At 50.5% G+C, this 27,840-nt stretch overlaps 1 protein-coding gene across 1 annotated transcript; it reads right to left on the minus strand.

Annotated features, from left to right (window-relative positions):
• Positions 1 to 1,503: 1,503 nt before the first annotated feature.
• On the minus strand, positions 1,504 to 27,633 carry ZC3H12D (zinc finger CCCH-type containing 12D). The gene is made up of 7 exons (XM_035699274.2): positions 27,250 to 27,633; positions 22,947 to 23,321; positions 12,548 to 12,687; positions 7,610 to 7,844; positions 5,568 to 5,674; positions 4,060 to 4,184; positions 1,504 to 3,987 (listed from the first exon to the last, which is right to left on the minus strand). Exons 1-7 carry the CDS (start codon positions 27,567 to 27,569, stop codon positions 3,526 to 3,528), a joined length of 1,764 nt encoding a protein of 587 aa, XP_035555167.2. The 5' UTR covers positions 27,570 to 27,633; the 3' UTR covers positions 1,504 to 3,525.
• Positions 27,634 to 27,840: the final 207 nt, after the last annotated feature.

Below are 27,840 nucleotides of genomic sequence, written 5' to 3' on the forward strand. Positions count from 1 at the left end.
AACCAGGCCAACTGATTCTTCCTCGGATTTCTCTGAGGCCAAAAGTCCTTTAGCTGGAAGGATATGTACCCAAGTCTGCCAACAGAGTGGCTCTCACTGTGTAGAGGAAACCTCAAGAGGAGAGAATAACCCCAACGTGCAGAAGAGAATGGAAAAGAGTCCTGACAGAGAGTCCAAGCCCCTAATTCCAGCCAACGCCACAGCTGCTTCCACCTCAGGCCTCCTGCCATTTGGTTTGTGAGCCATGCTTGTAACCAGAGAGCCTTGCCTAATACGAACCAGGATACTTGCTGCCCAGTTAGGCCTACCCCTACTGACCTCTTGTCCTCATTTGGACATAGCTGGTCCAGGATGTGGTTTGCTCAAGACCCTTGACTTCTCCTCTCGAGCCCCTTGCAGCAGAGGTGGGCAGAGAAAATCAAGGAAGGCCCACTGGGCCCTCAGGAGGTTGCAGTGGTCAGGCCCTGCGGGAGAGGCCCACGGGACCAGCACCTGCCTGGGACACATGTGGCCTTTCTATAAAGCGTGTTCGTCTGATTTTGGGCTCTGACACTCTGGTATGGAAAATGTTCTCTTGCTTGCCTTCTTGGTAACTCCACACAGGGCAACATCATGGGCAGTAGGCAGCCCCATCGGGCATCCCCACTTAGAAGGAGCCCAGGCTTGGTTGCATTCTGTGATATCAACTGTCTGGAAATTCTTGATCACTTTTGAAGGAAGAGCCCTGCATTTTAATTTTGCACAGGGCCCCACAAGTTAGGTAGCTGGTCCTGGCTCTATGCATTCCCTCACGGTGGGATTTGGGATTTCAAGTAGTTGTTCCAGCAACCAGAGCCTCCTCCCCCATCACCCATTCCTTTATGTCCCTTTGCCTCCCCCCAGCCATGCTCTCTCCCCACAGGACTGTTCACCCAGACACAGGGAGCTGAACCTGTGCCGGCTGGCAGTTGGCTTTGTTTCCCACGTGAGTTCTAGGTAAAATCCAGGGGGCTGGGATTCGTCTTATCTGGAACAATGCTGACGTGAGTGGCTTCTCTTGCTCCAACCCCCTTAGCCCCCGCCTTTTCTGCAGTTCTGCCTCAAACTGCCTTCGCAAGGCTTCTGGGAAAACTCCACCAGCAAACACACGGTACAGAACCAGGCTTCTCAGATTTGAGCAATCGAGGATTCTGCTGCAGGTTTACACAAGAAGAATGGCTTTAATGAGATTGCTTTGTGGTTCTGTAATGAGGATTTCAAAAGTCTAGCAAACAGACAAGCAGCCTGTGTCCTTGGGAACAGACAGCTGAACATCTAGCAAAGGCATGTCCTCGCCTTGGGCCTCCCCGCCTCCCCTGGCAAAGGTGGATTCCGGCCTCCTCACTCCCAAGAGAGGAATAACACTACATAAAGCCCCCACAGGACCAGTCGTCACACCCTCAATATTTACTGTGAAAAGCTGACTTAAGGGGAGAAGCCGACATGGGAGAAGATGATATACAATTAGGTAACAGAGAGCCCAGGTGTGATCAAAGTGATTTATTTTTGGATCATGGTAACAGTTACGAAACCAGGAACATTTCATTCACCTGTCCATCCATGTTTTGTGTCATAAAGACATACCGAGACTTTGGAAAAAATTCCAAAGGGGATTACACTGAAATGTGCTGTCTTTTCACTTATTTTTGTGCTTGTCTCCATCACAGTGAACCAAATAAAATAGCTTTACAGCTTACTACAACTCAAACTTGTCCTCAAAGGAAGCAGTTTAAACATTTCCAACTGTACATCGGCAGTGCGACGATTCCACATCAGGAGACAGATCAGAGAGACCAAAGCAGCTCTAAATAAAACTTGTCTCGCCAAAAGAAAAGAAAACAAAAACAAAAACAGAAACACCATGAGGGAAATCCAGATTATCTAGAAAGAGTGGGTCCTCTTCAGGACTGATGTCCCAAAATAATAAGATACAACCGTGAGTGCAATGTCTTCTTTGAGAAAAAAGAGGTGAAGAACAGATCTGGCTGAAGCGGCTAAGGAGCTGGTTTTAAAAAGATGAAAGGGGTCACAGGGAGACACAACGTCCCCACATCTCCACTGGCAGCAGTTACGGTGAATTAGAGGGCTGGGAGCGGGCTGTCCCAGGGCTGCACCCTGGTCTGTGCCAACAATGCACAGTGACACAGAGAATTCCCCTTTGCACTCACCAGCCTGCAGGAAGCGTTTGGGGGTTGGGAGCTGGTTTCCCACTGGGACGTGCCTCACACTCTCCCCGATTGGCCCAGCCACCGAAGGCCATGATGAACAAAGGAGCCAAGACCTACACAGCTGGACTTGTAACCCGGAGGAAATGGTGGATGCCCGCTAGGGACGCCAGGGCTCCCTGAGGACGGAGGGTCCACACTCTGGAAGCACAGTCTCATTTCCTGCCAGCTGCAAATGGCTGGGTCCCTCCTCCCCAAAGCTGAAAGCAGGAGCTGGATGGAAGAAACAGCAGGGGTGGAAGGGAGCAATAAACCTCCTGAGAGGCTCCCCCCAGCTCTTCAGGGACCCACCTCGAGGCTTCTGGGTACAAGTCCTGACTGTGCCTTCACTGGGCCTTGGCTCATGTGTGAGGAATGGCTTAGAAAGTGCAGCCCGCAGAGGACCTGTGCTGGGGAATGCCCTGATGGACGGCTGAAAAACATGGGATGCTTAGCCTGAGTCAAGAAGCGTGTGTGTGTGTGTGTGTGTGTGTGTGTGTGTGTGTGTGTGTGTAGGGGTGAAGACCCCAGGGACCGACCCTCAGGACAACGGGCCCCTGCCCCACCTCCACAGACCAGCACCACCACACAATTTCAGAGTGACAAGCGGAGCCCACACATCAAGGCTGGAATTCTAGGTTTCCCTCATGAGGTAAGAAACAGCTCCTATGAAAACTTCCCGATGCCAAAACCTCCATCGGGCAACTCAGTACATGCTTCAAATGTGATCTGATGCAATGAAATTGAAGGCCATTTACCAGGATTTTTCAAACGTTTGCCGGTGACCCGCATTCAGTTTGCAGGGCTGGCCAGGGCACCCGGGGCACACCGGGGCACACCCACGGAGCTAGCACGCGGGAGTCTCCTACTTCGCTCGGTGGCGCGGAGTGGGCTCTGGGATTTCCTCTGCCACCCTTTCTGGCGTGACCCATTACACTGATCTTGTGACCCACTCGTGGATCCCAGTTGCGGCTTGCCAAACAGCCATGGAGTGTTCTGGACAAACCCTTGGGGCCGTCAGGGGCCGAGTGGTCTTCCAGACAGAAGAGACCACTCGGTCCATGGAAGGGGCCGGCCTTACTCTGCAGGACTGGAGCTGCAGCGGCAGGCCCCGCAGTGTCCGCGAGGGTCATCGGGTGCCACCACGGGCAGGCTGAGGCTGAGGAAGCTGGCCCCCGACCGTCTTTAAGGGAAAGGGGGTGCACAGTGCAGGGGCTGTGCCCCAGGTGCAGGCGTCCACCCGCCGCCGGCCCAAGTGGCCAGGCGAGGCTGCGACATCCCTGGCGGTGGCAAGGACGAGTTCTCAGGACTTCCCCACAGGCGCCCCCGACCTCTGGAATTTCTGGATGAGCAGGATGAGCCTGGCGACGTCGGAGAGCGCGGGGAACAGGGCCATGACGCTGTCCACCTGCTGCGGCGGGAAGAGGCCGCAGAGCGCCCTGCGCGCCCGCGCGCGCGCCTCCCCCGCGGGCCCCCCGGAGGCGCCGTCGCCCCAGCCGCCTTCCGCCCAGGCCGAGCGGCCCGCGAACCCGCCGGCCTCCGGAGGGAGGGCGCGCGCCTCGGCCGCCCGCCGGCGCTGGGGCGGCAGGTCGGCGTGCGCGGCCCCGGGGCAGCGCCCCCCGGGCGGCCGGGGCGCGGGGCCGGCGTCCGCGGGGGGCGCCGCGCCGAGCCCCGGGTCGCCGCCGAGGTTCAGCCGCGAGAAGCGGCCTCCGAGCGCCGCGGCGTCGGGCGCGGGCCGCGGGGGGGGCAGGCTGCGCGCGCCCGGCTCGGCCGCAGCGCCCCGGGGCCCGCCCCGCCCCGCCCCGCCCGCCGCGCGCGCGCCCCGCCGCCGCCCCGCCTCGCCGCCCGCGCCCCGCCCAGCCCGCGTCTGCGCGCGCAGCTCGTCGGCCACCGCCAGCGGCGCCGCGCGCGGCCTCTCGGGGTGGAAGAACTTGCACTTGACGCCGTAGGTGCACTTCTTGCCTGGAAGGGGCGGGGGGGGGGGGAGAGGGGTGAGACCTCGGGCGGGAGGGGCCGCGCGGGCCCGGCGCGACTGGGGCGGGACGAGGTGGGGAGAGGCGCCGGGCTGGGTGCGAGGGCGCGGCGCGCGCCTCCCCGGGCTGTGGGCTCCACCCCGCGAGCTGTTTCAGGCCGGTGCGTGGGCGACGTGGGGACCCGGCTGGGCCAGAAACTGAGACCAAACCTGTAGATCCGATGACCTTCGGCCCCCGCTTCCCCAGGGCCCCATCCTGGAGGATGGACCCGGAGCAGGTGCTCACGGCCCAGGACCGCACCTCCAGTTCTGCCTCAGTTTCCACCATTGGCCTCATCCCTTCTGCTGACCATTGCCCTCTCCCTACAAACTGCCCTGACAGAGGGGACCAAGTAATTTACCGCCCAAACCTGGACGCTCCTGAGAGTGAACGGGAGCAAGATGAGCCAACCTGAATGTGTACGTGTGGTCACCTTAATGCTAATAAGAAGTGACTTCGAATATCACCTAAGGTTCTTAGGGACGCCTGGGCGGCTGGGTGGTCGGTGGTCGTGGTCGAGCATATGAGCATATGCCTTCGGGTGAGGGCGTGATCCCGGTGGGGGTGCGGGGCATCGAGTTCCCCAGCGGGCTCTCTGCAAGGAGCCTGCTTCTCCCTCAGCATATGTCTCTGCTTTTCTCTGTCTCGTGAATAAATAAATAAAATCTGTATAAAACTTCTGGAGCAGCCTGGGTGGCTCAGCGGTTTAGCGCCGCTTTCAGCCCAGGGTGTGATCTTGGAGACCCGGGATCGAGTCCCACGTGGGGTTGCCTGCATGGAGCCTGCTTCTCCCTCTGCCTCTGTGTGTGTGTCTCTCATGAATAAATAAATAAAATCTTTAAAAACAAAATAAAATAACTTCTATGGACACAGGAAAGAAGGCCTGGGGATGTTAAACAAATGACCCTGCCAAATCAAGTTAGTAGAAGAGCTGGCTAGGAGTGCTCTGGGATAAAGTCCTTCATTCTTGATGGATAGCACGGACCAAAGTCCATGACGGTATGGGGCGGGATGGTGGGGCAGGACTCGGACTCAAGGTGCCAAAGTGCCAGGTGACGGGACTGAGCTGGGAGACCACACAGCCTCCAGGCTTCCCGGGTACAGCTCCGCCCTGTGTGTGACCCCTGCATGTGGCCCTCACAGAAGCTCCCATGCGACAGTTCATCCTTATGATAACCCTGTCAGCAAGTGCTGGCCAGAGAGGTGAAATTAGCTCTCCAGGGTCACACAGCTAGTTAGGACTGGAGCCCAAGGCCAGCACTTCCGACTCTGCCTCGAGTGCCGCCCCGATCTGAGACCTGGACAGGGATCACGAGGCAGGGGTGCTACCCACCGTAGGGGCAGTGCTGCCAGGAGGGCTCTGGGGGCTTTGGCGTCCTGCTCAGGAAGTTGCTCAGGGTGGGTCCCCGGCGGCCCAAGGGGTCATCAGGAGGCATGAACCTGTAAACAAGCACAGGGGGCGATTGCAGGAAGCTCAGCACCGGCACCTGCGGGCAGCACCCGGCGTGGCCTGGGCCTGGGCTCCTGTGCCGGCTCTTTCTCCCACCCAGGGGCTCTGTAGCGTTTGCAGCAGTACAAGCCTTCCTTCTCGCTGAGCCCACGAGGGCCGAGCAGGGATCTCCGGAGAGCAGCCGAGGCCTCTGGGAGTTTCTCCAGCAGGGCCAGAATCACCTAGCTCAGCAAAGTGCAGGGTCCGGGCTTCGCACAAGTCCTGTTTGATCAGACACTCAGGTGGTTCAGGAATCTGCATTTTTAACAACTTTCCAGGTGATTTTTATCCACTAAAACTGAAACATAATTGCTCTAGGGCTCCCCTGGGACGCTTTCCCTTGGGACGCCTGGGTGGCTCAGTGGTTGACCATCTGCCTTTGGCTCAGGGTGTGATCCTGAGGTTCCAGGATCAAGGCCCACATGGGGCTCCCCATGGGGAGCCTGCTTCTCCCTCTGCCTGTATCTCTGCCTCTCTCTCTGTGTCTCTCATGAATAAATAAATAAAATCTTTTAAAATAAATAAATAAAAAGAAAAAATAAACTGCTTGCCCACTGTTCTCAACATCAGGTCTGAGACCTCCACAGGGCTACAGACAACCCTAGGCCTGTGGGCTCCCCTACTCAGATTCCATTTCTCCTGTGTTGCCCCGCAGCCCTGGATATGTACAGGTGGGGGATAAATATTAATCGAGCTTGAAATGCCAGCCAGTGAGCCAGTGAAGAAGCAGATCCCAGGTGTGGCGGGCACACGGAGCCTCAGTAGAGGCCCAGCACCTCCTCTTCAAACCCAGGGGGCTCTGGGGTTGGTCTCAGCTTCTGGGGCTGCCAGACCCCCGCCCAGTTCTTGAATACCACCTGCCCCCACTCTGCCCCTTCTGTCTCCCCAGCGTTAAGTCTCACCAGGAAAGGGAACGCATCCTGGGCGTGCCCACAGCTCAGAGGGGAAAACATGCCTTGGAAGGAATACTTCCCTCCTTTAGTGTCATCCGTTTTTTTTTCACATGAATACTTTTGTTCCCAGGAGGGACTTCTAGGCCATACAGAGGTTCCATGAGAGGAGTTGTAGATCCTAAATAGGGGGCCTGATTTTAATGGGTTGGTGTCCCTCTGAGAGTCAAGTGTCACACTGAGTCTCACGGTGCAGACCACGTAGAGGAGGCCAGCCCAGCGCTGGGCAATCCCCGTCCCGGGCAGCCTCTGTGGCTCAGATCCCAGCTACACAGCCAGCTTCTTGGAGTTGGGCCCCGACCAAGAATCTGGGGAGCCGCCCACTGCGGTTATTAGAGGTTCCCAAAGGCTTCACCTCCTGCTCTCTGCCGGGCCTTGGCCACGGCGAGCTGGGCCAAGAGGGCCCTATGGACATGCCCGGGGCACCAGGGCAGGCGTCCTCACCCACGGGCAGGCAGGCTCTGCCTTCTGGCAGCCAGGGGACCTTCTGGCAGGCCCTTAGCAGAGGCCAGTGCGTCAAAAGGACTTGGCTGGGGCCCCGGGCTGTGTCCAGACCAAAGGCAGCCATGATCTATCAGACTTCAGTGAAGAGCTTCTGGAACCCAGAATTGACAGATTTCTCTGGGCCTGAGCTGGATAGAGGGAACTGCTGGCCTTGATTATGTGGAAATGACCATAGGGGTTCCTGGGAGGTAGCTGCTTGCAAGCATCTGCCCTGGGGTTTAGGAAGGTGATATAGGGGCAACCATGTCCTGGCATGGCCTGAAAGTAACTGCTACCTCTTATGGGGTACAATTCCCCCTAGCCTTTGGTGTCCTTTGCTTTGGCGTGGTGTGCCTATGACTGCAAGCCCCACTGGGCATACACTGGTTGGAGTGGCTTTTTCTGCCAGTCACCCCAGCTCCCTGCACCAGGACCCCACATGCCACCACATACCGATCGTTGACAAAGGAGAACATGAGCAGCCTCTGCTCGATGAACCACTTCCACTCGGGGTTCTCACTCTGAAGGTCACGGTAATTGTCGTTGGAGACGATGACACCGTCCTGCTCGTAGGCCACCTTCACAATGTAGCGGTCGTCGTAGCAGACCACCCGCTTGCCGTTGACCTTGCGGGACGGGGTGTAGACGAGCACCGCCTGCCTCTCCAGCTCCTCCAGCACGTGCTGCTCTGCGGGGCGCAGGGCAGGCAGGACACAGAATATAGCGGCTTTAGGGGCGGGACCCCCACCCCTAAAGCCACTCTCAACGTCACCGAGCCCGGTCGGCAGCTCAGGGAGCCTCTCCAAGCCAACTCCCTCCTCCCCATCCATGGCCCAGCCTGGCAGGTGAGGAGCTCAGAGGTCTTGAGAGGAATTTGCCAGCAGCCTGAGGTCAAGAGGACTCTTGGCTTCTGTCCCGCCAAGTCATGACAAGGGTCCTGAGAAGGGTCCTTAACAAGAGGAGTCACTTTAGAAGGCAGAGGGAAGCCATAGCTTCTATCCTTTCTCTAGTTACATGCCATAACACCCCTACCACAGGAGACCCAGAAGAGTCCTTCTGGAGAAAGACATTCATATTTAACTGGAATCCTGGCAATGCCTTAGAAGTTACTAGGAGACTTGCATCCACCTAGAAGGCTTCTGCTTAGGCCCATAGCTCAGAGCCACTGTTCTTCCTGCCCATGGTACTGAGACACCTTCAGGATAGAGCATACCATAACAGCTCTGAGGAACACAAGAATATAACCGGAAGAGTCTGGGATTAAGAATCTATAAGCTGGGTTCTGGTCTCAGCTGGTACCTCATCCCTCTCTGAGCATCAGATTTTGCATTTTACTATAAAATGAGGAGAGTAACTCCTCTTTCACATCCTCAGGGTCTATGAGGAGACTGGATGAGCTCGTGTGGGTGACAGCTCTTATGCAGCCTGGCGAGGAGGTAAACATGTATCAGGTGCCTCAAGGTCTCTTAGAGGAACTAAAATCCACATCCCTGGAAAGTCCACTCTCTGACCTTAGTTTTGCCTTTGGAGGCATGCAAAAAAAAAAAAAAAAATCCCTTCTACGGGTAACAGTTACTCAGAACATGGAAGAGCATTAGCATATTCTTCACAAATTGTTTCTTCCTTCAAATCTACATCCTTTCCTATGTGACATGGTGTCCAGACTTCGACAAAGTACATAATGCATACAGGGCACAAAGGGTACATTTTAAAGCCACCTATGGAGTGATCCCTTAGAGAAATAGGGCGTGGCCACACTTCTGGAGTCCTCATTGTCCCCCCACTTTGCTGCTCCCCCTCAACCTAAGCCCAATTTTTAGAACTTTTGTGTTTATAATTCCCTTCGTCCCATTTTTAAAAATGCCTATGTATGCATCCCCCAAAAGGACTATTTTTTTCTATGCTTTGCTATTTATTTTCAGGTTTCACTTGGATGTCTTTACACGTTGACATATGTACAAGTAAGAGAAACAACCGTCAAGTGTTGAATTCTGGGGGCGCCTGGGTGGCTCAGTCGGTTAAGCTGTTAAGTGTCTGCCTTTGGCTCTGGTCATGACCTCAGGGTCCTGGGATCAAACCCTGCACTGGGCTCTCTGCTCAGCAGCGAGTCTGCTTCTCCCTCTCCCTCTGCCTGCTGCTCCCCCTACTTGTGCACTTGCTCTCTCTCAAATAAATAAATATTTTTTAAAAAGGTGTTGAATTCTGCTTCTGAGAAAGACCACAAGATTATAGTCTTAAAACTATAATGAGCAGGGTCCAATATGGTAACATTCTGCATATCATTATGACCTCTCTCTACAGTAGATATTTCTTATGCCATCTAACATTTGAGAGTTTAAAAACCATTATCCATTAATAGCAAAAATCGTTGTTTTATTCTTTCATGCCCTCTTTCCTTTTTTTTTTTTTTTAAGATCTTATTTTATGGGATCCCTGGGTGGCGCAGCGGTTTGGCGCCTGCCTTTGGCCCAGGGCGCGATCCTGGAGACTCGGGATCGAATCCCACGTCGGGCTCCCTGCGTGGAGCCTGCTTCTCCCTCTGCCTGTGTCTCTGCCTCTCTCTCTCTCTCTCTCTCTCTCTCTCTCTGTGTGGCTATCATAAATAAATAAAAATTAAAAAAAAAACTCTTGTTAAAGATCTTATTTTATTTCAGAAACAGAGAGCAAGCAGGAGTGGGGGTGGGGCCAGCTGGAGAAGTAGATTCCCTTCCGCTGAGCAGGGAGGCCCGGTGGGGCTGGATCCGGGATCACCACCAGAGCCTCAGGCAGACACCCAACCACTGAGCCACCGAGGCACCCCTCATGCCTTATTTCTTTACTAGTCTTCTCAAGTGTTGTTTCCTATAAAAATTGATCTAAAAGAAGGTTAGGCTAATCAAAGTATTGCAATTTTTTAATTTTTTTGTTTTAGTTTTTTAACTTTATGTGGTTATTTATTGCAATTTTTTATTTAAAAAAATTTTTTTAATTTATTTTTTTTTTTTTTTTTTTTTTTTTTTTTTAAATTTTTATTTATTTATGATAGTCACAGAGAGAGAGAGGTGCAGAGACACAGGCAGAGGGAGAAGCAGGCTCCATGCACCGGGAGCCCGACGTGGGATTCGATCCCGGGTCTCCAGGATCGCGCCCTGGGCCAAAGGCAGGCGCCAAACCGCTGCGCCACCCAGGGATCCCAAAATTTTTTTAATTTAAATTCCAGTCCTTGATGTCCATATTTTTAATGTGATTAGGACCCTCTAGACTTTACTCAAATGGAATTATATGTACGTATTCTTGTTCATGTGCTTTCTTCCTTTAACGTTTTCTTGGGGAGGTTTGGCCACATCCATATGTTCACTGCTGTCAGTTCTGCGTCTAAGTCTCTGGGGACAGATGTACAAGGATGGTTCTAGGGAGTACCCCCAAGAGTGATATTGCTGAGCTATAGGGCGAGGCACTTCCCAAGACAATGCTGAATTGTTTTCCAAAGTGGGTATATCAAGTTACTACCCAACACAGCAGTTTAGAAGACTTTGTCAATGCTTGGCATTTCCAGGTTTCTGAATTTTTGCCAATCTAGTGGGTGTACAGTGGCCTCTTATGTGGTTTTATTTTGCATTTCTTTGGATACTAATGAGATTGAGCATCTTTTCTTACGTTTATTGGCCATTTATGTTTTCTCTTCTGTGAAAGGCCTATTCATGCTTTAGTTCATCTTTCTGTTGGTCCTTTGTCTTTGTCTTATTAATTTGGAGAAGCTGTCTATCGATTCTGGACAGTACATCCTTCATCAGGAATGTGTGATGGATAGCCTCTCCCAGTTCAAGGCTTGTCTTTTCATTTTTTTGCTTCTGTGGTATCCACTAATGAACAGAAGCTTTTATTTTAATGCAGTCAAATTTATGAATCTTTCCCCTGAAGCTCTGCACTTGCTATGACTTGTTTAAAAACTCCTTCCCTACCCCAGAGTGATTTCTCTAGCCTCTACCTATACTGTATTTAAAGATTACACAACTATTAGAGAGCCACCATTCTCCATGTTCAGACAGTAAAGAATAATTTGGGGTAACCAGTTCGTGGTGGAGAACTGAGCACACGCATTTATCCCCACCTCTTTCTCACAATTCCATTGAAGTGGCAGTGAAGAGATACAAAATGGGGAGGGGGCCCATTATCATGGTATAATGAGCCACGGAAAAGCAGCAAACACAGGATAATAGCAATGAAACCAGGAGAGCAGCAAACCCAGGAAACCTTACTGACCCCGCAGTAGGTAGGGAGCCACACCCCAGAATGCATATAGAAGGCTGAAGCAGAGGGGGTACCATTCTCCCTGCAGAGACCCAGAGTGTTCAGGCCCGTGGAGAGGGAGTGGGGTGTGGGCAGAAGTCAGGGTGAGGGCTGCTCGTGGGGCAGGTGCATCCACCCTTTCCCTACCCTTATCACTATACAGAAAGTGAGATATAACTAGGAAGGAGGAGGTTCCCATGTGGCCTTTGGCCATCTAGAGTAAAACCATCATTGCTGTGGCATTGCAATGCACGTAGATAGGGCTGCCCAGCGGCCCGCCTGCTCCATGACCAAGTAAAATCTGCCAGTCAACACTGATGGTCAGCCCTGCCACTCCAGGAAAGATCCACATGCCAGGAGAGAAAACGCAAGGAAGTCACACAGATATGTATCTGACCAACCTGACTCTTTATTTTCAAATAAAAACTGGCAACCAAACAATCACTGGACTTGAGAAAACTTAACAGCACACACATACAGAGAGAGAGGTAGAGAGAACTGGCCCCAGAAAAAATAAAGAGGATTCACAGAACTAAGAGAACTTCTTAAAGTCTGCATTAGTATAGAAATAGGCAACAGATACTTCATCCCTAAGACAAGAGTATAATTTTATTCAAAAAAGAAAGGCAGAGAATCTGAAACAGAAGAAGCAGTAATTGGTAACCATTAAAAACACCACTAAAAACTTGTGGTTAAAAGGCTGAAAGAAGGGGGTGTCTGGGTGGGTCAGTCAGTTAAGCATCTGCCTCTGGCTCAGGTCATGATCCCAGGACCCTGGGAGTGAGCCCCAGGTCCAGCTCCTTGCTCAGTAGGGGGTCTGCTTCTCCCTCTTCCTCTGCATACAATTATTTTGGGGACTTAGTCATTCACACTAAAAGACAAAATAATTTGTTTATTCATCTATTTAACAACTATGTATGGAGTATCTACTATATGCCAAATATTATGCCAGGTGCCAGCACTATGGCAGTGACTATCTATAGTTGGTGCTTTCATACAGTCCAGTGAGAAAGACAGACATTATTACACAAATAGCTCAGTAGATACTTGACTGTAATTGTCAGGAGAACTACCAAGGAAAGGTGTATAGTACTGCTTGAGCATATGCCTCCTCCATCGTACCTCTAATAGGGGTGTCGGATCTTGGTGGGTCTTTCCTCCAGGATGGAACAAAAACCTTGATGTAGGTGTGTCCTCTGTCCCTGAACCAGTCCACAGCCAGCTGGATTCCCCGGCAAGAGAAGACTTCTTTGTTTCCATGGCTACAATGGGAATACAAAGAAATTTGTAGAGTCACAGAGAGAATTCCTGAAGAGTGATTTCCCCTGGGAATATCCTGAATCACAGTCTTATAATCAAAGGGAATCAGGAAAATCTGCATTTTAAAAATAGTTCATTCCTTGAAAAAAAAATGTATCCTTTAACTGGCACCATATAGCTATTGATCATATACGTATAAAGAGGGTCTTGGGTTCCAAGGATTAATAGACAAGAACCCCTTTTCACCTGAAGCTAATAAGGATCAAGATAAGATGGAGGAGAGTAGTCATCTTCAGCCTAAGAGAGAGATGTAAATGTGTTATGAGGCTCCCCAAGTCCAAATAAGGAGGTCAATGTGCCCCACAAATTCTACTGAAGTGGTGATAGAGGTAGGAAAAAGAGAGCAGTGTGAGAGGAGGCCCAAAACCAGGTAAGGCCTTGCATGCCTTCTTGAAGACTTTTCTTTTCCTAAGAGGAATGAGAATTATAGAAGGATTTGAAGACTGGGGGTCTATGTGATGTGATGTGATATGATCCAGTGTATGTTTCCAAAAGCTCAATCTGGCAGCACAGAGGGATGATGGGAAGGGAGCAAAGTCCCAATTAAGAAACTGTCACAGTCATCAAAGCAAAACTGGATGGTGACTTGGACCTCCTGGGTGGTGGTGGGTAAGGGAGAAGGGTAGATGAACGTGAGAGGTACTCAGAAGGGAAAATCTCCAGAATGTGGTGACAGATGGGACACAGGGTAATAGAGAAGAAGGCATTGAGGAAGCTTCCAGATCTCTGGCTCTTGTAGCTAGTGGGCTCCTTATTGACATGGGGATTTCTGGAGGAGGACAGTGTTTGGAGGAAAGACCGCAAGTTTTGTCATGGATACACACGGAGTTGGAGGAGCCTCTGTGCCCTCTAGGAGGAAACACTAAGTACACAGCTTGGGTCTCGAAGAGAGTTCTGGGTGATCAGTGTAGGGCATCTGTGCTGACACAACAGCTGGAGCCACAGTGAAGAGAGAATTGCCCCACACCCTGGAGGGAGAGCGAGAGGCCTGGAAGATGCATCTGACGGCATTCTGGAACTCAATAGCTGGTCATGGAGAGGGTAGGACAATCTCACAGAAGACACAGAAAGGGTCTATGGGACCACTAGGAAGTAAACCCGAGGAGCACTGCATCGTGCAAGCCACAGGAAGGAAGCAGCCAGGGGTTGCTCGGAGGGATCCTTGAAGTCTGAAAACATCCCTCAGGCTGATCCATGCGGGTGAGGTTTGTAAGAGAAAAATGGAAGGCTTTGGAAACATTAATCAATAGTACTGAAAGTCAGGCTTTGTGGAGATACATGAGAACTCTGAATTGCTTCGGCTCCAGTGAGGAATCAGGAACCGGGCCTTGTGTCTTACACTGGTAGTGTCTTCCAGTTTAGAGAAAATAGCCCTCTGGCCATTGAGGCCACCCTGGGAAGCTTATATGCAAACAGTAAGGAGAAAAAATAGAGTCTGTGGTGAAAGGAAGAGGAAGTGGACAGCAAGTCCCTCTGCCCCAGAGGAAGGCAAAAAAAGGAAGATGATAGAGGGAGAAAGAAGAGGTCTTTCACAGGGTCCTAACCCCCTCATCCCCCACCTGCTCTACCCCCTGAGCCAGAAGGGGAGGAGGAGGTGTAGAAACATCAGGATGGCTGTGAAGAGGAAGCCAAAGGCTTGTCTCCCAGCACAGCCTAGCAGGTCACAAGTCTCTGGGAGAAATCTTGGTTTTAGCAAGTGCAGCATCCTACAGGACTTCAGGACTGCCTTGGGGGGACATGACAGACTGGTGAGCTGGAAGCAACACCCCTGGATACCTTGCCACCAGGTCTGGTGGACTGATGAGGGCTGGGGATGGACAAATAGGCCCCTGTGAGGAGGGGAGCAGAACTTTAAGCCAGTATGGCATCCCAAAAGGCTAAAGGGGACCAAGACCCTTCAACACTGACCATTCTGGAAGCCAGACCAGGCCAGACCAGCCACTCTGTAGCAGAGCCCAGTGAGGGTCCCAGACGCCCCTCTCCTAGCCAATGTCAGGTCCCAAAGCCCCCAGATGCCATTTGGGAGAAGAGTAGGGGAGGGAGAGGAAACATGAACCCCAAGTCATCCAGAAGGTAGAAGACACTGAGATATCACAAACTGGTAAGTTTAGGTTTGCCGCTCTCCACTACCTAAACAAGTAAGGAAGAGATTGTATTTATCCTAGAAAAGAAGGTCTAATTTCTGTGCACATTGAAGCAGGAATGTGAACTACTGATGACACCTCACCCCCCCAAACACCCCTGTCAGCTGCAATGAAGTCCATCAGTTCTCAAGTAAACGTATCACTACCACAATTCTTTTAAAATGATTTCTTGAGTGCTCTCTTTTTGGGGACTTCCTATCTGCTTCTGTGACTACACACCTTTGACAGGTATGTGGTTGGAGGAGGCACGTTCACAGTGATGAGGCTGAACCAAATCCCTCTGAAGAGGCAAAGGTTAGCAGAGCGATGCGTTCTGGTGATGATGGTCAGGACCCCAGCCTGCAGTGGCCCTGGCTGGAGTCATGTGGAGGGGAAGGGTTTGATAGTTCAGGAGTTCAGGAAGAGAAAAACTAAGGAAACTACTACCGTCAGCTTCATGCAGCAAATAACCGTCCCATGGCCTCTCTGACACAAGACTCCAAGATGGCAGACCCTTAGCCAAGAGTTTCAAAACAGTGATGAATACCATTAAGTTCAGGAGAAGATGGAACAAGCATAGATTTGCCCATAGCCTTTCTCCCTCCCTAAGATGTGTTCTCCCGTCCAGCTTTGACTCTAGGCAAGGGAAGTCAGGAGCTGACCCCTAGAATCACTAAGCTGGTGTCTCTGGAATGGAGGGTTTTCATTCAGGTCTATAGTTTTGCAGGACTGGATTCCCACACACCTCCACCTCGACCTCTCCTCCAAACCTTCAGGTCTCTTTTAAGATGTGAAGATTATTATTGTTCAATCCTTGCCACATTTCTTTTTACCAACCTCAAAACCCATTATGGGTGCCCTATTCCTGACCACAGAAAGCCCTGGGCCATAGCAGGATTGAAGCCACAAGCAGGGACCACTTTCTCACCACATGGGGGTCTCTCTCTAGAAGCCCGCAGAGCTCCTTGTCAGGTAAGAAAGCACCCATGGCCAGCCTCGGACCCCACTGCTTCCCCACACAGATGGAAATGCAGAAGCACCTGGTCATTTGTGCATCCCTCCACTCACTCAACATCGATTTATAAACATCTTCAATGAGGATCTGTGCTGGGTTCTTAGAGACCTGTGAACAAGATAGACCTCATTCCTGCTTCTTGGAGCTCATTTTTAATATTTGTAGAGTGTCCTGTGTACCAGGCCACTTTGCACTTTGCATTTCAATCATTACAGTGAGCCCCCGAGGAAGTGACCTTCATCCCATGGCACCCTTGAGGAAACTAAAGCAAAGAAATGTGCCCATTCCCTAACCTAGTGGCAGATCTCAGAGCCTGGTCTCTTGGGTTGCAAACTCCTCCTCCCTCCATCTCTTATTCCATTTATTCCTGCCTCTCCCAGTCTCTGTCCCTGAGATCAAGACAGCAATTCCTTTGGAGCATAAGTCACCTGCTGTTACAAGGTTTGAGTTTGGAGAGGGACCTTAGCGCTTATTAACATCACTGTGAACCAGCTCATCAGACTGCAAGCTGAGAGCCAGGCCCTAGGAAATGGAGACAGATGAGGTAGGTTTTGAATGAAGGGAGGGTGGTAAGGGGAAGTGGGCTGGTGGCTGAGGCAAACTCTGTCAGGACAATTAGGCCTGGGGCAGCCACAGTTTGCACAGCCATGGACTATTCCCCAGGAGGTCCTACAGAAGTTAGACACTCACAGCACAGTCTCCTGAAGCGCAAAGTGGTGGCTGTGGGGTGGGAGGAAAGGAAAAGAGAAGTGGTGGTCCCTTCAGAGTATGAGATGGAAAGACGCACCACTCTTTCCATGCTGTTTCTTATTTGGGGTTAAATTGCACATACTCAGAACCTGAGGTTTATAGCCCTTTCACCAAAAGATCTCTCCCCAGCTCAGGTCAGGGGGGAAGAGAGAGGGGACACCTACATCTTATAGAAGGATAAACAGGTGCAGACCTAGGTAGGAGCCCAAAGCCGGCATCAGTCAAAGTCAACTCAGGAGCTCAGAAGCAGGATTGACCCCCCAGTCCAGGAGCACATCCTCTACTAGTGACCCACTGACAGGGGGCTGATAAATCTCCCCTTGCAGACCTGAGGTCTCGTCACTGAAGATTTGTGACTCCAGAATAAGCCAGATTCTGCTGAGGTTTCTAAGAGTTTAAAAATGTAAATGACAACTCAAACAAAAAGCCCTGCGTGCCCTAAAATGAGGGCACATTTAAATGAAACCCTTGTCCGGGGCAGCAAGAGGATGTGAAATTATCAGGTGGTTTCTCCCCCAAGCTGAAGTCTTTCAACTCACACTTTTCCTAAACTTGCCTACAGAATGTACAACCCAGCAGGCACTTGAAAGTTTGCCAGACAAGCAAAGCTGGTGGTAGTTGGCATGTGAGAATCGGGGCTTCCCCCAACACCGTGATGCAGCTCTTAACACATCTTCCGTGAAAGTCACCCTCTTGTTCAAGCCCGCTGGACACTATCCTTAGGGACAAGTGCAAAGTACCTGAGTGCTGAGCTCAAACCTCCTGTCTCACGTACATCCACATGTGCGTACTTGCATGAACACACCACACCCTGCGAAGTCAGGGACTGTGCCTGGAATCAGTGTATATGCTGCTGGTCCACCAGAGCCACCTTTCAATGCACATGTGATGGCCTCAGCAGGCTGACAGCAGCAGGAGAGGCATCCTGGGCATTGATCTTACAGAGAGCACTTGGCCCCTGGTTGGGGAGTGGGGGTCGCGGCACGTCCTGTCTGCAACAGGCAAGTCGTGGCTCATCCTGCTAGGGAAGGCTCTGGTCCACACTGGCAGCCTCTGGCCCCAGAATAAAAATTCATGGGGTCAGTCTCCTACCCTGGACAGTTTTGAAGGCTGGACTGGGGAAAGCTAAAGATGCATGGTGCTGGAGCAAGTGCAGGGCTGTGGAAAGAGCTCTGAAAGCAGAGCTGGCACTTTCTGCTCTGTGACCTTGGGCAACTTACCTACTCTCTCTGAACCTCTGCAGAAGAAGAGAAATTATTTTATAAGAAAAGTGCATTGATTCGTTTCATGCATGCATAAAATAATCACCTTGAATCCTAGAATGTCACAGATGAAAAAGCCATGTAAGATTATTATTTTTATTATTTAGCCCAACCTCTTCACTGTATAAACAGGGCTCAAAAATATCAGGTGGGGACATCTGGATGGCTCAGTAGTTGAGCGTCTGCCTTTAGCTCAGGTCATGATCCCGGAGTCCTGGGATCGAGTCCTGCATCGGGCTCCCCACAGGGAGCCTGCTTCTCCCTCTGCCTCTCTCTCTGTGTCTCTCATGAATTAAATTTATAAATAAATAAGTCAGTCAGTCAGGTGACTCACTCAGGTCACACAGCTGAAAGGCTAGGTCTGTACAGTCCAATATATAGGCACTCACCACATGTGGCTATTTACATTTAAATTTAAATTAATTCAAAGAAATAAAATTTAAAATTCAGCTCCTTGGTCACAATAGCCACATTCCAAGTGCTTAGCAACCCCATGTGTCAAGTGAGCATCGTAATGGACTGTGCGGGTATAGAACCTTCCATCCTTAACGGGAGTTTTATTGGGCAGCTCTCGGCTAGAGGTCAGGTTTCAGATCTTTAGACTCCTAAAGGCTCCTTGAGGCAGCAAGGACATGTGTTCCAATCTGACTTTTTGGTCCTTCCCCACTGCCAGGATATAGCATCAATGCACAGAAATCAGTTGCATTTCTATACACTAACAATGAGATAGAAGAGAGATAAATTAAGGAATTGATTCCATTTACAATTGCACCCAAAACCATAAGATACCTAGGAATAAACCTAACCAAAGAGGCAAAGTTTCTATACTTAGAAAACTATAGAACACTCATGAAAGAAATTGAGGAAGACACAAAGAAATGAAAAAATGTTCCATGCTCATAGATTAGAAGAACAAATATTGTTAAAATGTCTATGCTACCTAGAGTAAGATATCCATTCATTGCAATCTCTATCAAAATACCATCAACTTATTTCATAAAGTTGGAACAAATAATCCTAAAATTTGTATGGAACCAGAAAAGACCCCAAATAGCCAAAGGAATGTTGAAAAAGAAAATCAGGGATCCCTAGGTGGCGCAGCGGTTTGGCGCCTGCCTTTGGCCCAGGGCGTGATCCTGGAGACCCAGGATCGAATCCCACATCAGGCTCCCGGTGCATGGGGCCTGCTTCTCCCTCTGCCTATGTCTCTGCCTCTCTCTCTCTCTGTGACTATCATAAAAAATAAAAAAATAAAAAATAAAGGTACTATAATAAGAATGAGAATAAAATGAATTAATACTGATATGTTAAAAAAAAAGTTAATAAAACATTTAAAAAAAAAAAAGAAAATCAAAACTGGTGGCATCACAATTCTGGACTCCAAGCTCTATTATAAAGCTGTAATTTTCAAGACAGTACTGACACAGAGGCAGACACATAACAATGGAACAGAGTAGAGAACCCAGAAATGGACCCTCAACTCTGTGGTCAACTAATCTTCAACAAAGCAGGAAAGAAGATATAATGGAAAAAGACAGTCTCTTCAACAATTGGTGTTGAAAAAATTAGCCACATGCAGAAGAATGAAACTGGGCCATACCTTCACACCATACACAAAAACAGATTCATAATGGATGAAAGACTCAAATGTTAAATAGAAATCCATCAAAACCCTAGAGGAGAATGCAGGAAGCAACTTTTGTGACCTCAGCCACAGTAACTTCTTACTAGATGGGATCCCTGGGTGGCGCAGCGGTTTGGCGCCTGCCTTTGGCCCAGGGCGCGATCCTGGAGACCCAGGATCGAATCCCACGTCAGGCTCCCGGTGCATGGAGCCTGCTTCTCCCTCTGCCTGTGTCTCTGCCTCTCTCTCTCTCTCTGTGTGACTATCATAAATAAATAAAATTTAAAAAAAAAAAAAAAAAAAAACTTCTTACTAGATGTGTTTCCAAAGGCAAGAGATGAACTATTAAGACTCCATCAGATAAAAAGCTTTTGCACAGCAAAGGAAACAGTCGACAAAACCAAAGACAATGGACAGAATGGGAGTAGATGTTTGCTAATGACATATCAGATAAAGGGCGAGTATACAAAATCTAGGAAAACAGTGTGGAGGTTCCTCAAAAAGTTGAAAATAGAGCTACCCTATGACCCAGCAATTGCACTACTAAGTATTTACCCCAAAGATACAAATGTAGTGATCTGAAGGGGCACCTGCACCCCAATGTTTATAGCAGCCATGTCCACAATAGCCAAACTGTGGAAAGAGCCCAGATGTTCATCGACAGATGAATGGATAGAGAAGATGTGAGATATATACATATATAGATACACACACACAATGGAATATTACTTAGCCATCAAAAAATGAAGTCTTGCCATTTGCAAAGACATGGATGGAACTAGAGGGTGCTCAGCGAAATAAGTCAATCAGAGAAAGACAATTATCATATGATCTCAATAATATGTGGAATTTAAGAAACAAAACAGAGGATCATAGGGGAAGGGAGGAAAAAATAAAACAAGAGGAAATCAGAGAGGGGGACAAACCGTAAGAGACTCTTAATCATAGGAAACAAACAGGGCTGCTGGAAGGGGGGGTAGAGGGGATGGGGAGTAAGGAGGGCATGTGGTGTGATGAGCACTGGGTGTTATATAAGACTCATGAATCACTGAGCTCTACCTCTGAAACCAATAATACATTATACACTAATTAATTGAATTTGAACAAAAAAAAAATGCAATCTAGAAAAGGGGGGGGGGGAGTCCTTTCTCACTTCTCCCAAGGCCAGATAGCATATGAAGCAGTATCCTCTTGAAAAACAGAGAATGGCAAAGTCCGTGATAATACAAAACCTCAGGAAAGGAAAATTTTCAGAAACCACATTTCTGAGGTTAACTGAGTTTTGAGGTCAACAGATAATAACTAGACACCATATTGGGTTTCAAACTACTTGGTGCCTCTGAAGGGTGAGCCCCGCACCAAAATCTATCCTTTGTAACTGGGACCTGGATGAGCCCGAGGGTCACGGGTCCTATGGAAATGCTGGCTGGGGGACACAGTAGGCATTATTGCAGGCAAAGGAGTGGGAGATGGGGCAGGATCTCAGACCCTGGCCATCTCCTGGACTTGCTCTGAGCAAATCAAGTCCCACCCACCAGGCAGTGGTCATGTAATGGGCCTCTTTTTCCTAAGCAAGGACGCAGGGGGCAGGGGAAAGGGATGGGATGTGCATGTGCATATAGACAGGTGTGTGCGTGCACATATATGTACACAGACACATGCATTCTTGCTGACTGAGTTGATTTTTAGGCATTAGTGTTCTGACACATTCATGATAAGCCTGAGGGATGGCTTATCGTGGCTTCCATTTGTCACCCCCACAGATTGAACTCACGTGAAGGGAGTACACTGATGACAACTGTGGGAGGTGGGGGTGGGAATATATGGGTTTACCTGGGACACATCATGATCACACACAAGGAGAAGATGCAATTTAAGTCTGAGTTCCAAGCAGCAACAGAGAGGTTTCCATCAACCGAAAATCTCCACCACCACCCTATCAAGACAATTTCTAAAGACTCTCTGGTCCCCAAGAGAGCACGCTCACACTTTCCTGTAGCATCTGTCATCGTCTGTCCAGCCCACAGCCATTCTTTGGATCTGGAATCACAGAGCTGGGACAATCTTAGGGCTGGAAAGGTTTTCAATTTAAGCAATACCCTTTTATCTTTAAAGCCTCATTTATATGGATGAAGGAGAGGTCCTGATCACACAGAGGATCCTCCCTCACAATCCCCAGACTTTCCAGGACACTGAGAACCATAAAAGTTCTTAAAAATCCTTTCAACTCCCCCTGATATCTCGAATCAAGCAGGATTTCATAGGCTGGCCTGTCTGGCGCCTACCTGGGATCATGCGTGTGGACGTTACAGCGATGCCAGGACCAGCCCAGGGTGACCCGGCAGGCTAAAACTCGAACAAACACTCTCGGGACACAGCAAGCAGGGCACAAAGGGACAGCGCCTAGGACTGGGCCATGCTGGAAGAAATATTTCAAAGCTCTGTCCTATAGTGCTAAGTCCAAAGCGAGCCCAAATTCCCCAGGGAAAGCCACTGGACCTGTCAGCCAAAGGATGGGCACCGTCTTGACACATTCAGCACTGCAGGTGACACTTTTCCCAATTCCCATCAGTGGCTCAGCTTTTGAAAGGAAAAGTCGTCTATTTCCAGCTATGAGTGACCAGTTTCCTATGGATCTGCCCTCTGCCCGCCCGTAACCAAGGCAAGTAGTACAAAACTACACCTGCTTGAAGACAGCCTCCCGCTGCCCGGCGTGGCGTGTGGCTGGGGCTGGGACAGCGTCCCTAAGCTGACTTCAGCCACACCGGGAACGACAACGGGGCAGGGCATCAGGCGCTCGTCGCTGACACACACACAGATGCCAATACGCAAATACTGACAATGCGTGTCTGCAGTTCAGAGGCCACAGGCACACGTCCCCAGCCGGCTAGGGAACCACACCTCCACCAGCCACCCCCAGAGCAGCAGCCCCCAGAAGAGGGCTTCTTCCCGTTCAGGCACAGTTTCCCATCTGATCCTCGTTACCTCGAGAGAAGTAGCAGAGCTCTCTACTAACCTGTAGATCCTTGAGATGCTACAGCTGGTTAGAGAGACTCTAGAAGCCACCATCAGCAAGGCCCTGCGCTAGGCTCCTCCCCAGTTACCTACTGCCTTCCTCAGAAGAGAGCCTCCCTCTGGGCTCCTGTGATAGCACCTCCCACCCGCTGAACGCTAACTCTGTCAGGCACCGTCCTAGGCATTTTGTGCAGCTCCATTGCCTACAGCTACCTTCTAGGGAGCTTTTATATCAACATTACAGATGGAAAAAGTGAGGCTCAGAGAGGTTAAGTGACTTAAGGCCACACAGCTACCAAGGGGATGGAACAGAGATTCAAAGGCCCATCCATTAGCCCCCAAACTCTCCGGATGAAACCACTGCAAAGGGGGACAGTTTCCCACCCCGAGGCTACAGGATGAAGAAAAGTACCTCATTGCCACGTTGCTGCCGTCGATCACTATGGGTCGCAAGGAACCGGCTGGGCCTCCGCAGTCGTCTTCCAGCTCTGCCGCCAGCCCACGCTGGGCAGAGTGCAGGGTGGCACAGGAGCCCCTGGGAACGAGCAGGGGCGCAGCGCTGCCCTCCTGGGCCCCGGGGCGACTGCCGGTCTGGATCAGCTCCTGCAGCACATCATTGACCAGGGCGCCCTCACCCAGTTTGCCCAGCACCCTGACCACGTCCTCCCGGCTGTAGCCCAGCTTCTGGAAGAACTCCATCTTGCTTGAGCGCTCCATGCTGTGCCAGCTGGGCGCCTGGCGAAGGTCGGGCCCCCGTTTCCTTCTGGCAGAGCCACGCTGGCATAAGCTAAAGAGAAAAAGCTTCCATCAGGTGTTTTCTGAGCAGCCTGGCCTGGAGGCTGTCGGGTTACTGAGGGCGAGGGCAAATTATGCATGCTCCCTCCCCGCCTTATCTGTCAGGAAATCATGTTGCCTGGTCCCCTTGGGGATTTTCAGTTGCTCAGTGTGGTTGGGGAGCCACAGATGCAATCGTGCTGCTTTTACTACTGCGCTTTCCGAGGCCTTCACCCCACACATGTGCCCCTGCAGGGATCCACTGGCCAGAGGTGCCGAGGCCAGCCGAGCAGGTCACCCAGCACTTGGAACATTTGCACAAAGGCAGAGAAATGTATCTGAGGCTCTGTCACGGGCTGAATCGTGCCTCCACCCCCCAGATTCATACATAGAAGCCCTATCTCCCAGGACCTCAGAATGTGACTGCATTTGTACGATAGGGTCTTTGTTTAAAGAGTTGATTACGTTAAAATGAGGTCATTAGGACAATCCCTGGTCCAATATGACTAGTGTCCTTATAAGAAGAGATTTGGGGGGTGCCCGGATGGCTCAGCCAGTTAAACATCCAGCTCTCGGATCCAGTTCAGGTCACGATCTCAGGGTCCTGAGATTGAGCCCCACGTTGGAGTCCACACTCAGTGGGGAGCCTGCCTCCCCCTCTCTCTCCCTCTACCCCTCCCCCCACTTGTACACTCTTACGTGCTCTGAAATAAATCTTTAAAAAAAGAATCATGAAATTATATTTACTGTGGAAAAAAAATGAAACAACGCCCAAGTATAAAGAATAAAAAGATGTAATGTCTCTTCGTACAAACCCCAAATCCCACTTGCCTCTCCTGCTATTTGTATCCTTCTAGTGCTCTTCCTACCTCTTGACTTGTGTAGCCAACAGATACGCACATATATTGTCTTAGCGGGATTGTTTTTAGGATAAATAGTATCATACTGTATGATTGTTCAGCAACTTGCTTTTCTTATTAAAAATGCATTTGGGAGGCACACCTGGGTGGCTCAGCGGTTGAGCGTCTACCTTGGGCTCAGGTTGTGATCCTGGAGTCCCAGGATCGAGTCCCACATGGGGTTCCCCGCATGGAGCCTGCTTCTCCCTCCGCCCGTGTCTCTGCCTCTCTCTCTCCATGTCTCTCATGAATAAATAAATAAATCTTTTTAAAAAAATGCATTTGGGAAATTTTCCCATGCCATTTATCTGCTCCGCTGCCCGCTTCATCCCCAGCATCCAGAGCAGTGCCCGGCCCAGCTGAATCTCTATGCGGACTTGTTGAGTGAACAGTGGCGTGGGAGCAGGCGCCTGAGGACGGAAGCGCAGCTTGCCTTCCACTGCTCCCTGTTACAGATCAGGCTCGAGGGACACTCGCACACACCCAGCTCGTCGCCCGCCCTCCTCCCAGTAGGACAAGTGTCTGTCTCCCCTCCCTAGTCTCCTGCTGGCATCCTCTGCAGCACCCACATCTTCCACCAGGCTCTCAGCGGGGCCCCGTTCTCTGCAGGGCCAGCCCCCCGAGGCTGGAACCCCAACAGGACCAACCATGGCTGGCTCTGGCAGGAGAAGGGATTTCACAGCCAGTCTCCCGGACAGAGCGGCCCTGCTGCTGTCTCCCCTTGTCCCCCCGCTCCACCTCGGCTCAGTGACTGCCCCCAAGCCCACCAGTGACCTCCTCAAACCCAACAGCAGCGTCACACACCTTGCCTCATACAACCTCTCTGCTGCTTTGCACACTGGGGACCACACCCTCACTTGTCATTTTTTTTTTTTTCACTTGTCATATTTTAAATAAAAAAGTTTTGGACTACTTCCTCTTGGAACTTTCCTCCCCGGGGTTATACAGCTTGGCCTGAGTCTTCTAGGTCTTTCCAGCTCTTTCCTCAGTCTCTGCTCATATACTGGGGAGGGGGTCCGCCCAGGCCACCTGCTCTGCCCCTCATGCCCTCCCGCTGCCCCCACACCAGGGAGCCTACAGACTGCGCTTCGGCCCAGACCTGGCTGAGCACCAGGCACCCGCGGTTATAAATCTGTGCGGTAAATGGCCTGCGTGCTATTTGAATGAAGTGCTGTGGGGACTTGGAATGCTGCCATCGGCCAAATATTAGAGGACATGTCCTGTGATATCGTGACAGCGCCAAGGCAGGAGCCCGTATGCAAACCCAGCTGTCTTCTGTTAAAACCACACATTAGAGATTTGCAAAATATAGATCGGTGCCAGTCTTCTTACAAATTTTCTGGTTTGGGAAAATAAAATTATTGTTCGGAAAAATACATCATTTGTATTAATGTAATAATAATGTTTATTATTGTTTAAGGTAAAGGAATATTTTTTCACCTCTTAATTTTAGTTTCTAATAAGGTACATTGTGGGCAGCCTGGGTGGCTCAGCAGTTTAGCGCCTGCCTTTGGCCCGGGGCGCGATCCTGGAGTCCTGGGATCGAGTCCCGCGTCGGGCTCCCTGCATGGAGCCTGCTTCTCTCTCTGCCTCTGTCTCTGCCTCTCTCTCTCTGTGTGTGTCTCTCTCATGAATAAATAAACAAAATCTTTAAAAAAATATAAAGTACATTGTAAAGGATGGACATAACCCCATATAAACGAAAGCTCTTTGGCATCCTTAATAGTTATTAAAAGTGAAAAAGAGTTCTGAAACCAAAAGTTGCTTCTTAAATCCAGAGCTTTCCAGTAGGTATTTCCAAGAAGATGGTTCCATGTAGGTGACACATAGACATGTCACCCAGGGCCCCAGGATAGACGTGCAGGGTCTTTCCCTCCTTCAACCTGGACTCTCTCACATCGAGCTGCCCACCTGCCCTACCCACACCTTCTTCATTCATCCCATACCCAACTCCCTGCCACAGCATCCTATGGGCCGTCCTCCGCCACCGCATCTGGCCCAGCGCCCATTTACAGCCAGCAGTACATTTCTAAAACGAGTCTGACCATGGCAATCCCTTCCTTAGGGGTATCCTCAGACCCCGTGGTGACTACAAGAAAGACACCAAAATCCTGAGCAGCCTGCTGAGCCATCACCATGGAGTGCTGACCCTGGTCTACCTCCCCTCCCACCATTGGCCTACCTGGCCCTTTCTTTTGAGCCTTGCTGAATCTCTCCCTGCTCCCAAGCATTCCAGAAGGTTCTCATCACTATGCTTCTGTTTATGCTTTCCTCTCCACCTGGAATGCTCTTTTTGGTTTGGCAAACTTCAAGATCCAGCTCAAACGCCACTCAGACTGGTCATCCCCGACCAGAAGGAATGGCGTGGTCCTCTATCTACCAGGCACTGCTCACAGCTCTGTTAGAACATGTTGATCTGTCCTTTATCTGTATCTCAAGAAACTGTGGGCTGCATTCCTATTTGCCCCAGCATCACCAGCTCCTGGCACAGTGCTAGTATATTGGGAAGTTCAATATAGTTTACTTCACCTGATGTCCAAAGCTGAAAATAATCTTCCCTCCTCACGTATTTTTTTCTTGGCTCCCCATTTCATTGAATGGCGTCCCCCAGATCCCAAGAAAAAAAATCTCAAGATCACCTCTCACTCTTCCCTTTCCCTCCCTTCTACATCCAACTGGACAATTTCCCATACTACTTCCTGGACATTTCCCATAAGCACCCCCTCTCCTTTACACTCATAGTTCATTCATTCATGTAATAAACACTTCCTGATCACCTACTAGGCACCAGGCACTGTCCATAAAAACTAATATATAGTCCAATTTCAATCTATTCACAACCAATCTGTGGGGAGGTGAGGGATCCTCACTGACTCCCACCCACCACAACACTAATCTAGCTAGTCCACGGACAAAGATTTCTGTCCTTCCATCCTATACAGAGTAAATGTCACAACTCTTGAGCATGAGAGTCAAACCCTCTCCACCAGGCCTGGCCCACTCTCCAGTCCCCTTGGCCATGTTCTTCTAATCCAGCTTCACCTCCTGCTCCTTGACCAGTGACCAGTCCTTCTTCTCAGGACGGTGGCTCTCTCAGTCTGGGGTCCAGCTTTGATCCAGTCTCCATGGAGGAAGAGGACATTCACCCAGCCCGGCAGGCCAGCCTCACACCAGGGGTTGCTCACTGTTCCTGAAAGACCCATGTGCTCTCGGGAGACCTGCGGACCTTCATTCAGGCTCTTCCTTCCTCTGCCTGGAGGCCTGCCCCTTCCTGCCCCAGGCCTGAACCCACTGTCACCCTGTCCTTCCCAGTCCTGCTGGTCTAGATACACCCCCACCTCCACCCCTCCCTGCTTGTGCATGCACAATAAGATGGCACTTATTTTGATTTGAAAGACAGAGGAGAAGGGAAGAGAGAGGAGGGGTGGGAGAAAGAAAAGAAAGAGGAAACGAAAGTGAGAGAGAAGGAAAAAGGTTGGGACAGGCAGCATGAACACAGCAGTTTGTGTTCACAGAGCTCTTCAGTGTTTCAAGATCCCCTTGGTGTAGAGACTCTTCCCTGGTGGGTAGACAGTAGATCACAGTCTTCCCTTTTCACAGGTGAAGAAACTGAGGCTCAGAATGGCACAGGGC

The sequence above is a fragment of the Canis lupus genome, chromosome 1 (genome assembly GCF_003254725.2).
Source record: "Canis lupus dingo isolate Sandy chromosome 1, ASM325472v2, whole genome shotgun sequence".
Classification (NCBI taxonomy): Eukaryota; Metazoa; Chordata; class Mammalia; order Carnivora; family Canidae; genus Canis; species Canis lupus.